The sequence below is a fragment of the Mustela erminea genome, chromosome 2 (genome assembly GCF_009829155.1).
Source record: "Mustela erminea isolate mMusErm1 chromosome 2, mMusErm1.Pri, whole genome shotgun sequence".
NCBI classification, from domain to species: domain Eukaryota; kingdom Metazoa; phylum Chordata; class Mammalia; order Carnivora; family Mustelidae; genus Mustela; species Mustela erminea.
This window is the reverse complement of record NC_045615.1, coordinates 4,801,094-4,813,629: the sequence shown is the minus strand read 5'-3', so window position 1 is coordinate 4,813,629 and position 12,536 is coordinate 4,801,094. Positions and strand designations below refer to the sequence as shown.

Sequence of the window (12,536 nt, the reverse complement as noted above, 5' to 3'; positions counted from 1 at the left end):
TCCCACCTTCTTCCTCCTCCCTTCCCTAATGGCTCACAGAGATGTTAAATACAGAGTCAGAGAGAAAAGAGAGACAGTTTCAGAAGCCCTTTGCGAACCACATGCTCTTAATGAACAGCTTTCATTTACAGAACTTTGCATATGTGCCCAACACAAACGAATTTTATATGTTATCACCATTTAGTTGTCACACAACCTGGAAAAGCTGACATTATTATTATTTTATTTTACAGATGAGAAAACTAAGGCTTAGAGAGGTTGTTACTTAACTGAGTTCACCAAGACACTTAGTGATACATCTAGCCTGAATCTAAAGCCCCTATCTTTAAACCCAACATTTAAATAGGAAGTATTCCCCCCAAAGAGGGAAATATTGGACTTCATTTCAAAGTCATGGTTGTGATGCCAGGAAAAATATAAAATGTAATAAAAACAGACCAGAAGAATGGAAACAAGGGACATCACAAAGGAAAGCATACCCCCTCTCTTTTTTTCTCTTAAACCTTTAATAAATTATTCTGGGTTGGTACAAATGGCTTTTCTATTCCAGGGAGATAAAGCAAAGCATTGGCTTTAAAAAAGACTATTAGATTAATGGATGAAATATAGTGCAGTCCCAAATAGCTCTCATCATTTCATTATTTACAAATACAGGGAGGCTCTGCATTGCCAGCTTCATGACACAGGTTCTATTGCTAGGAACTGTGGTCTCTTGGGTCAGCCCAGTAATGGCTTTGGGTGCCTCCAAACCAATCCATCTCAGGCACTGGGATGACATTTATAGGAAAGTTAAACCTTTGGCCCAGCTGAAAAAAGGCAGAAAATGATGCTTAAATATACAGCTACAAGGCAAACCAAAAACAAGTTAAGAAGATGCACAGGGGCACCTGGGTGGCTCAGTGGGTTAAAGCCTCTGCCTTTAGCTCAGGTCATGATCTCAGGGTCCTGGGATCGAGCCCCGCATCGGGCTCTCTGCTCGGTCGGAAGCCTGCTTCTCCCTCTCTCTCTCTCTGCCTGCTTCTCTGCCGGCTTGTGATCTCTGTCTGTCAAATAAATAAATAAAAATATAAAAAAAAAAAAAGAAGAAGAAGAAGGAGAATGCACAGGTACCATTCCAGGTGGGGGGCAGCTGAAGAAGAAATTAAAGAATTTCCAGGCACCATTGGTTAAAATCCTTAGAAGTAGAGGTTGCCAGATTTGTTTGTTTGTTTGTTTTTTGTTTTGTTTTTTGTTTTTGTGGGTTTTTTGTTTTTGTTTTTGTTTTTGAGAACAAATGATGATTCTAAGTTCAGAGAAGAATAGATCTTTCAGGTTAGATTGCATGATTTTGTTGATCAAGTTGGTGAAAGTTGGAAATGGGAAGGAAAGAGCAAGACAGGTGAAGGGCAGAGGGATCACAGCTGTCGTCAGCAAAAGGGTAAAATTAATTGCAGCTGAAGGCTGTCTCCAAGACATGAGGTATTTGAACAGGTGAAATGTTTGCATACCTCAATCTGTAGATGGGGTAAAAGTTAATAAACAGAGAGTGATGCAGTCTTTTGGAAGTGAACCAGTTCCTGTTTTAATCAGCTAAGTATCTCCTTGGACAGAAGGAGCTGGCTTTCTTTTCTGTCTCTAAGCAGTTTCAAAGTAACCTCAAGGATGCTTTGCTTCTTCCCTTATTTTATTCTTTTCTTTCTTCCAGGTCTTTTGTTTCTACTTTAAAAAATATATTCATGCATTAGTGACAAATTTATAGCTCTGAGTCAGCTTTTTCACATCTAACTCATTTAAATGTAGGGGAGTCCTGAATACTAAGCATTTGAAAGAGTGACTCTGTTTAATACGGAGAAAAAAATCAAGTCCATGTCTCTTTCCCATCTGCTTTCCTTTCTTATCCTTCCCTCTTCCTCTCCCTCTTCTTTCCCTTCCTTTCACCTTCCTTCCTCCCTTCCCCTACACTAGGCATTGGGATCCCAAAGTCAAAGTTTCTGCAATAAAGAAGCTTATATTCAGGAGGGAGTGAAAGAGGTAAACCAAAATGATGCTCTGTTGTGTTAAGTGCTACAATTGGAGAAATGTGCAAGGTATATGGAAGCGCAGAAGAAAGAATAATCATTTCCATCTGCAGAAAAGCAGCGTGTAAAAGTGTGAGAATGAATCAGTTACATGAAGAAAGAGAAAAAGGACATTGCAGTCAGACACAAAATTAGGGAAGACTGATGCAGTAGCTTTGAAGTTCATTTTTCACATCTGTTTTGGTTTCCATTTTGCATCTCACACTCTACTACCTAAGAGGCAGTCGAGAGTAGTGGTGGAGAGGGTGCCTTGGTTCAGATCCTGGTTCCATTCTTTACTGGAGTGAGTTTTAGAAAACTTATTTAATCTCTTTGTGCCTTAGTTTTCTGACCCACGAAATGGAAGATAATAATGGTAACTACTTCACAGGATTAGGACTGTCAAAGTTAATAGAAGGTATACATGGAGCACTTAGGAGTGGTAACCGGCACATGGTAAGCTATTGTTCTTGTAAGGGTTTAATCGATAAAATCATTAATGAAGTATGTCCAATGCAGCCTTGATTAAATCTGATTATTATTTTTACTGTCTGGCTACTTGCTGGAATGAGATCTTATGCACTGCTATTAATCAGTCCTAATGTACCTGTCAAAGTCTTCAAGTTATTAAAATTAAGGATAGAATGCTAAAGAATTTGTGCCATCTTTTAAAAGCTAATGAATATGAATGCCGTAGAGTTAAAGTTATTGCCAGGGCTATTTGGCCTCAAGATCTTACATCTCTTAACCCTGACGTATATGACCAAGAAAGAGTGAGGAATTTCCATACCCTCACCAAACATGGAATTTGCAGTCCACCCACACTAATGTCTTGGTCTCTGATTCTCAGAATGTGGATGAAATATAAAGTGATTTTCCTGTGATCATGACTTTGCAAGTTGGTAGTCTCTCCAAAACCAAGAACACACTGTCCCAGCCTTTTATTTGATTTGGCTGCACTCAACCAATTCCTTATCACTTGATTTTTCTAGCTTTGTTTACTTAGGTTGTCTTTACTTGTATGGAAAGATTCCTTTTGCACTCATACTTTTTGCATTGTCATCTATATGAAACCAGAAAATACAATATTCTCAAAGCACTTCTACATACGTAATGTCCTTAGGTTTTTGTTTTTGTTTTTGTTTTTTTTTACCACAAACTGATGAAATGGCAAATTTTATGACTTACGTCTTTCTTTTTTTTTTTTTTTTTTTTTTTTTTTTTTTTTTTTTTTTTTTTTTTTTTTAACATGTAACATGTATTTTATTATGTACAACCCAAATAAGAATGTGAATCCCCACTGCTCAGGGTTCGAAATATACCACGTTTGGACCACTCAAAAACCATGTTTTGTAGGAATGAACAGTCACTCAGAAGTTCTCCAGACAGACAGTAGCTGACACATTGTTTTCACACTTCATGGTTATCAGTCATTCTGGAAAAAAGACACATAATAACCACACTAGCAATAGGGAAAGTGAACAGATATGGGAAGTATGTTTCCAGTGATGGGTGTGACAAAAATAATTTTGAAGAAACAAGATTAAAAAATGCTCTATGGAATTTCAGAATCCTTTTTTCCTATATTGCATCCTTTCCTTCTGCTTAGTCCACTTCGATTTTTTAATCCTATGGTTTTCTGAGGGTAGAAAGGTAGACTGTTGGTACAGTGGCACAAATCTTACCCCAAGACTAGCTACAAGATAAGAAAATGAACTGGGCTGGAGTCAGAGCACCCACTTATAATCCTGATTTTGTCCTTAAACAGCTTTGTGAGACTGGAGTCTTAAGGTCTTTAAAGTGTTCTTGTCTGTAAAGCTGAAAATGAGAAACTGGATCTGAGGATTTGTAGGGTTCCTTCCAGCTCCAGTGTCCACCCGTTTTCTTCTTCTAAACTGAATCATCTCCACCCAAAGCTGTGTTGTGTCCCACCATCCTGGGACTCTGTTTTGCTGCTTTTCCAGCTGATGACAGAGGTGGCCCACAGACGAGTCAACAGTGTAACTGGGAGCAGATGATGAAGCTGGCGGCGTCCCTGACTGGATGAGGAGTTTCCCAGGCCCCTTACACACACACGTATCAGACTGTGCAAGAGGTCCATTCACTGAACTAGAAGGAGCTAATTATGTATGCAGAAAACACCAAGTGTTGTAGGTCTCTTGAGCCCTATCTGCATATCCACATACTTTTAATCACTGCTAGTGATCCAGCACAGTTGTCCTAGCTACCGACTTAGTAACCATGAGTCTCCCTTGAGTCTTCACGCATTAATAAGGAGGACTGATTACAAGAGACATCTACTATATATTGTTACTTTTAATGAAATTACTTTATAAAGGTACCTTTAAAAAAAAAAACTTAGTTCTGGTTTTCAAGGTCCTTTCACATATTTTCCAAATCAGAGTTACTGAGAGGTAGTGAGGACAGTTATTACCACCTACAGATTATAGGTGAAGAATTGGAATTTCAAAAAGATTTAAGAAGCAGCTTGAGTCTTAGGAGGTCCGATGTTTGTAAATGAAGATGCTGGGGCCGGGCCCAGGTATTCTAACCACTAGTCTGGAGTGCTTTTCTAAAAGCCACCAATCATCTCCCAAGGCACGATGCTGCCAACAGAGACCTAGGAGGACGGAGCCCGTTCGTCCATTGTCACTATGAGAAGAGCAACTTGGCACGATGTTCTCACTCCGACCTTCTGAACAGCTTCAAGCAGACTTGCAGCTCCTGAGATGTGGAACTGTGACGGGATACCAGGGTAGCCCTTTCCATCAGTACAAATGTACTGGGAGCACTAAACAAAAAGCTACTCTATGAACCCCAAGCTATGGAAAGACTTTGGGCCTCTGCCCCTGACAAACGCCTGCGGGCAGTTACTGTCTGTCTGTCTTTACGGCCGGAGGGCACTCACTGTCCCTCTGTCTTTTCGCTGTCTGCTTTTAGAACGGGATGATGCCTGCTTCAAATGTCTTTTCTCTTTAAGGAAAACCGTCAGATATATTCAAGAAGGTCATCCACAGTAGCATTGAGAATTTAAATATGCCAGAATTTTTCTGTGTTCCCAAGATGTCAGGACAGTTCTAAAGTACTGATCTAATCGTCAGTTCTCCATTTTCCTTTCCACATTTCCTATATTCTAAAGGGAAATTCTCTTTCCTGGGTTCTAAGGGACAGTGATTGGACAAACAGGATCTGAAAAATAGGGATTATACCAACATACAACTGTTCGTTTTTTCTTTCAGATCCACATTTTTCAGAATCTGGGACAGTATACTAATCTAAAATCTTTTCATTTAAACTATTTGGTAATTTTGCCTTTTTTTCATTTTCATTGAAATAAATATCCTGTCTCTCTATGTATTGCTGAGAGCACTATTTAGGCTGACTTCATTACAATACAGAAACGTTCAGGAAAGTACTAACGTATGAAGGTATTTAGCCGTTTTATATAAAATATCTTTAATTTGTACAGATATGGCATTATTTAAGTAAGTTCTCCACAGACGACAGGAACGCCAGTTCAAACTCCTGATCAGAGAATCTGCTTACAGATGCCCGAGCATTGCTGCGGATTTGGAGTCTCTTTTCCTCAGACAAGTTAAGAATATGAGCCATGGTCTCAGCGTAGCCTTCCTCGCTTTCGGCCAGAAATCCAGTTATCTCTCCCTGGTGAGGAACGACAATGTCAAGCTTCGGGCCTCCTGAATTGTGGGCAAGGATAATCGTGCCAGCTGCCATACACTCAACCACTCCAATCCCAAAATGCTCGTTCCACATGGTGTGCAGACCAATTGTTGCTTCAGACAAGTAATTCTTCAATTCATCAAATGGAATGTTTATTTTAAATTCCACATCTTCTTGAATTCCTAGCTCCTCAGCAAGCCTTCTCAGTTGGTTTACCCTCAGTTCATCATCTTCATTTCGACAACCCCCAATGAGGACAAGTTTAAGGGAAGGCAGTGACTCAGCCACCTTCTTATTCAGCAATTTAGCAAAGGCTTTGATCTGCAAAGGATGGTTCTTTTCAGGCCGGAACTGGCCAATGGAAACCAGTAAATGTCCTGGGGTTTTCTTTTTGTCCAGTAAGGGAATGTCCAGAAACGTCTGCACGTCACAAGGCGGATAAACAATGTTAGTGCAATTCCCAACCTTCCATAGGGAGAGAATGTGGTTTAGTGTCCAAGAAGAATTGACCATCACGACATCACTGCAAGAACCAACAAGTCCATAAATAAAAGCAAATAAATAATAATAGATGAGCTTTACTTTGCTAAGAAAAGGATTCCTGGTAATGAAAGCTGCATTATTAAATCCAACATTTTGTTTCTTCACTACGGAGAGCATGTCAGTGCTGATCGTGGGATAATGAACATAGCTTCCAATGCGACAACCGCCTAAATACTTAAACAGAGGAAGTGTGAACGCGTATCCCATCGAATCAATGTAGACGTCAGGAACACACTGCATTAGAGCTTCCCAGCCAAGAAGAATGGACCCTAGACTTTGGCCCAGCAGTGTGAAGTGAGGATAGAGTGAATCTTCCACAAGATAGCGTTTCCTTAAGAAAACAAACTTCACTGGGTGAGTGAGTCTGATGTTAAATCTTCGGAAAGCACCTTCTAGTATCTGTTGACCACTGACGTTAACATCACCAGTATAAACAACATAAACTGCTTCAGGATGCCTACTTTTTCTGCAGGGCCCTTAAGGCACACCACAAAACTCTTTCTCCTTCTCCGCCAGCATTGCAGTAAGGATGAAAAAATGCAACTACCATCTGCTTTTTCCCATTTTTGCCAGTTGATACTAATGCTTTCTTTCTCTGTAGCAGCAGTCTGATTCCCCAGAGGATAATAAACAGACATACGCATAAAGTTCCACAGACTGCCAGCCCAGGGAGGAATAATGAATAAAAAAATCTCAACAACTCGCACAGGCACCAAACCCCTTCGGTAGTCGCCATCTTTCCTCGACCCCCGAACTCAGGAAGCGCTTTCCTGTTCCCGACTTACGTCTTTCTATCAGATGTTGAAAATCACATGGCTTATGTGATTTTACTTTTTGGGTCCTTTTGTGGCAGAGATAGTTGAGCCAAATTTAACAGCTAACAGACTTGTTTTTCATGACTAATTAAACTATTATTAGTGGAGACTCAGTAGAGTGAAGTGGTTAAGATAGCTGAAGAATCTGAACAGTGTCTAGTGCATTTAATATCTAGTTATAGTCAATGAAAATTAGAAGTGACTTATAATAAAATCGAAATATAAAATGAGATTAAAATAAAACATATTAAAAATATAGAGTACCATAAACCAGGTATTGGGAATAAAGTTTTTATATAGCTTTTCTTATTGAATCTTAACAAAACCCCATAAGTTATGTATTATTGTAAATTCCAACTTTACAAATAAAGAAACTGACAGGATATTTATGTAAATTGTCAAAGGTCATTGCTGTCAAGTGGAGGAGCTCCAATTTGAGATCAACCAGTGTGATTACATACATTCTTAGCCACTACCTTTTATTGCTTTTCCAACTGAAAAAAAGGTACATTGCTCAGAGTATTAACAATTATTTTTCAGTTTTATTGAGAAATAATTAACATACATCACTGTATAAGTTTAAGGCATACAGTATGATGGTTTGATTTACATATACTTTGAAGTGATTACCACAATAAGTGTAGTTAACATCTATCATCTCATATAGATAAAAGAAAGAAAAAAAATTTTTTCTAGTGATAAGAAGTCTTAGGATCTACTCTGTAGATCACATAGCAGTGTTGCTATAGTCATTATGTTGTACGACGTCCCAAGGACTTATTTATCTTATAACTGGAAGTTTGTACCTTTTGACCCCTTGCCTCCGGTTTCCCTTCTTCCCACCCCTTGCCTCTAGTAACCTCAAGTCTGATCTCTTTTTCTATGAGGTTTGTTTGTTTTTAGAATCCACATATAAGTGAGATCATACAATTTTTGTATTTCTCTGACACATTTCACTTAGCATAATGCCTTCAAGGTCTGTGTTGTCACAAATGGTAGAAATTTCCATGTTTTTAAATGGCTGAATAATATTCCATAATACATACATATATACCACAACTTCTTTATCTATTCATCTACTTGGGTGTTTCCATATCTTGGCTATTATAAATAATCCTGCTATAAACATAGGTGTGCATATATCTTTTCAAATTAGTGCTTTAATTTTCTTTGGGTAAATACCCAGTAGGGGAATTACTGGATTATATAATAGTTCTATTTTTAATTTTTGAGGAGTCTCCATACAGTTGTCCACAGTGGCTAACCAATTTACATGCTCATTAGCAGTGTATAAGGATTCCTTTTTCTTCATATCCTCACCAACACTGTTATTTCTTGTGGGTTTTTTTTTTTTTTTAAATTTCAGCCATTTTAACAGGTGTGAGGTGATATCTCATTGTGGTTTTGATTTCCATTTTCCTGATGACAAATGATGTTGAGCATCTTTTTATGTGTCTGTTGGTCATCCGCATGTCTTCTTTGGAAAAATGTCCATTCAGGTCCTCTGCCTATTTATTAATTGAATTTTTTTATTTTTTGGTTGCTACTGTTACAGAGTTTATAAGTTCTTTAATTTGGGGGGTATACTTCTTATCAGATATTTCATATGCAAATATTTTCTTCCATTTTCATTCAATAGTTTGAATTTTCCTTTTGGTGATGTTTACCTTTGATATGCAAAAACTTTTTTGTTTTGATGCAGGCCAGTTGTTTGCTTTTGCTTTTGTTTCCCTTGCCCGAGGCATATCGGTAAATATTTTGCTTAGGTGATATCCAAGAGATTACTGACTATGTTTTCTTTTAAGAGTTTTATGGATTCAAGTCTCATATTTAGGACTTTAATCCATTTGAGTCTATTTTTGTGTATGGTATAAATAAAGAGTCCACAGGTTTTGGATCGATGTGTCTTCATTCTCATTGGTTTCCATGAATTGTTTTAAGTTCTTTGATTTCCTGGTTGATCAAACATTCTTAAGCAGGATGGTCTTTAGCTTCCAAGTGTTTGAATTCCTTCCGAACTTTTTCTTGTGGTTGAGTTCCAGTTTCAAAACTTTGTGGCCTGAGAACACACAGGGAATAATCTCAATCTTTTGGTATTGGTTGGAGCTACCCTATGACCCTGCAATTGCATTACTGGGTATTTACCCCAAAGATACAGATGAAGTGAAAAGAAGGGCCATCTGTACTGCAATGTTCATAGCAGCAATGGCCACAGTCATCAAACTGTGGAAAGAGCTAAGATGTCCTTCAACAGATGAATGATAAAGAAGATATTGTCCATATATTCAATGGAGTATTATGCCTCCATCAGAAAGGATGAATACCCAACTTTTGTATCAACATGGATGGGACTGGAAGAGATTACGCTGGGACTGGAAGGGATTATGCTAAGTGAAATAAGTCAAGCAGAGAGAGTTAATTATTATATATTTTATTATATAAAATATTATATATTTTACTTGTGGAGCATAAGGAATAACACCGAGGACATTGGGAGATGAAGAGGAGAAGTGAGTTGGGGGAAATCGGAGGGGGAAACAAACCATGAGAGACTGTGGACTCTGAGAAATAAGCTGAGGGTTTTGGAGGGGAGGTGGGTAGAGGGTTGGGTGAATCTGGTGGTGGCTATTAAGGAGGGCACATATTGCATGCAGCACTGGGTGTGGCACATAAATAACAAATCTTGGAACATTGAAAAAATTTTTAAAAATAAAATAAGTAAAAAAAAAGTAAATGAGCATAGCAAGGGAGAATGTGTTTGGTGATTAGGATAAACTGTAATCAGCTGGTTATCATATTAATATAGTGAAAATAACTTCCGCCTGATCTCTTTGTATCAGTCCATCATTGCTTTTTCTAACATCTCTATTTCCTAAATTAACTTGTTTGGCCACAGTGTTTTATAGATTTTCATTAAAAAGTGTGCCAAAAAAAAAAAAAATAGTCCAGTTACATCTTTCTGCATGTAGCTGTTTGTTTTTTCCCAACACTATTTACTGAAGAGACTGTCTCCCCCATTATATATTCTTGCCTTATTGACCATATAGGTGTGGGTTTATTTATGGGCTCTCAAGACTGTTCTGTTGATCTATGTGTCTATTTTTGTGCCAGTATCATACTGTTTTGAATACTATAATTTTGTAGTATAACTTAGAATTTAGGATGTGATACCTCCAACTTTTTCTTCTTTCTCAAGATTACTTTAGTTATTCCAATTTTTTGTGTTTCCACACAAGTTTTACGATTGCTTGTTCTAGTTTTATGAAAAATGCTATTGGTATATTGATAGGAATTGCACTAAATCTGTAGGTTGCTTTGGGTGATATGGACATTTTAATGATATTAATTCTCCTAATCCATGAGCATGGTATATCTTTCCATTTGTTTGTGTTGTCTTCGATTTCTTTCATTTCTGTCATAGTTCTCAGACCAGAGGTCTTTCACCTTATTGGTGAAATTTATTCCTAGGTATTTTATTATTTTTGTTGCAATTGTAAATGGGATTGTTCTATAATTTCTTTCTGCTACTTTGTTTCTGCTACTACAGATTTCTGTATATAATTAATATACAAAATTATTGTATCCTGAAGCTTTACTGAATTCATTCATTTGTACTAATGTTTTTTGATGAAGTCTTTAGGGTTTTCTATATATAGTATATCATGTTGTATACATATAGTGATAGTTTTACTTCTTCTTTACCAATTTGGATACCTTTTATTTCTTTTTCTTGTCTGATGGCTGTTGTTGTGGCTGTGTCTTCCAGTACTATGTTGTTTAAAAGTGGTGAGAGTGCACAACATTATCTTGTTCATAATGTTAGAGGAAAAGCTCTCAGTTTTTCAGCAAGAAGTATTATGTTACCTCTGGGTGTTTCATATATAGACTTTATTAAGACATGTTTTCTCTAAATTCACTTTGTTGAGAGTTTTAATCATGAAGGGATATTCTATTTTGTTAAAACTTTTTCTGCATCTATTGAGAAGATTATATGGTTTTCATCATCCTCTTATTAAAATGGTGTATCACAATGATTCATTTGCCCAGATTGAATTAGCCTTGCATTACTGGAATAGATCCCACTGGATTGTTGTGAATGATCCTTTTAATGTATTTGGCTTGCTAATATTTTGTTGAGGAGTTTTGCATCTATCTTCATCAAAGATAATGGCCTGTAGTTTCTCTTAGCATAGCTTAGCTTAGCTTAGCTTTTTCCTTACCTTTCCTCTTTTTCCTCCCTCCTTCCCTCCCTCCTTCCCTTCTCCTTTTTTCCTTCCTCCTCTTCCTCTTTCTTTCTTTCTTTCTTTCTCTTTTTTCTCTTTATCTGAAAAAAAGGTAATGCTGGCCTCATAGAATGAATTTGGAAGTTTTTCTTCCTCTTCTGTTTTTTCAGAACATTTTGAGAATAACAGGTATTAACTCTAATTTAAAATTTTGATAGAATTCATCTGTGAAGCAAACTGGTCCTGAAATTTTGTTTATTGAGATTTTTTGGATAATCCAAAAAATCTCAATTTCATTACTAGTAATTGGTTTGTACAAATTTGGTTGTTTATTTTTTTTTTTGATTCGGTTTTAGAAATATGTATGGTTTTAAGAACTTGTTTCTTTTAGGTAGTCCAATTTGTTGACATATAATTTTTTTAAATAGTATCTTATAATCCTTTGTATTTTGTGGTGTCAGTTGTTATTTCTCATCCTTCATTTCTGATTTTATTTATTTGAGATCTTTCTTTTTTTCTTGATGAATCTGGCTATAGGTTTATTCATTTTGTTTATCTTTCAGAGAACTAGCTATTGATTTCATTGATCTTTTCTAGTAGTAGAAGTAGTAGTCTCTTTTTTAGTTCTTTCTGCTCTAATATTTGTTATTTCATTTTCTTCTACTAGCTTGGGCTTTGTTTTTCTCTTCCTAATACCTTTGGTATAAGGTTATGTTGTTTGCTTAAACATTTTCTTATTTTTTGAGATAGCCCCATTGGGCTATAAAAACTGCTATTGCTGTATCCTGAAGATTTTAGGCCACTGTATTTGTATTTTCATTTGTCTCCTTATATTTCCCCTTTGATTTGTTGTTGACACATTGGTTGTTTAGTACCATATCATTTAGTTTTCATGTGTTTGTGTTTTTTTCCCAGTTTTTCCTTATCATTGATTTCTGGTTTCATAGCATTATGGTCAGAAAAGATGCTTGATATGATTTCAATTTTTGTAAATTTATTGAGACTTATTTTATGGTTTAACATGTGATCTATCCTGAGGAATGTTCCATGTGCAGTTGTACAGAATGTGAATTCTGCTGTTTTTGGATCAAATGTTTTGTATATGTCTGTTATGTCCATATGATCTAATATGTCATTCAAAACCAGTTTCCTTGATTTTTCTGTCAGTATAATCTGTCCCTTGATGCAAATGTAGTTTGAAAGTCCCCTACTGTTATTGTATTGCCTCCAGTTTCTTC

At 36.8% G+C, this 12,536-nt stretch overlaps 1 protein-coding gene across 1 annotated transcript; it reads right to left on the bottom strand.

The window, feature by feature from the left end:
* Positions 1-4,369: 4,369 nt before the first annotated feature.
* LOC116584198 (GDP-Man:Man(3)GlcNAc(2)-PP-Dol alpha-1,2-mannosyltransferase-like) lies at positions 4,370-7,031 on the bottom strand. Its single transcript, XM_032332192.1, is given in 2 exon segments — positions 4,370-6,719; positions 6,721-7,031. Coding segments are annotated over 2 exon segments (1,482 nt in total). The 5' UTR covers positions 6,997-7,031; the 3' UTR covers positions 4,370-5,513.
* Positions 7,032-12,536: the final 5,505 nt, after the last annotated feature.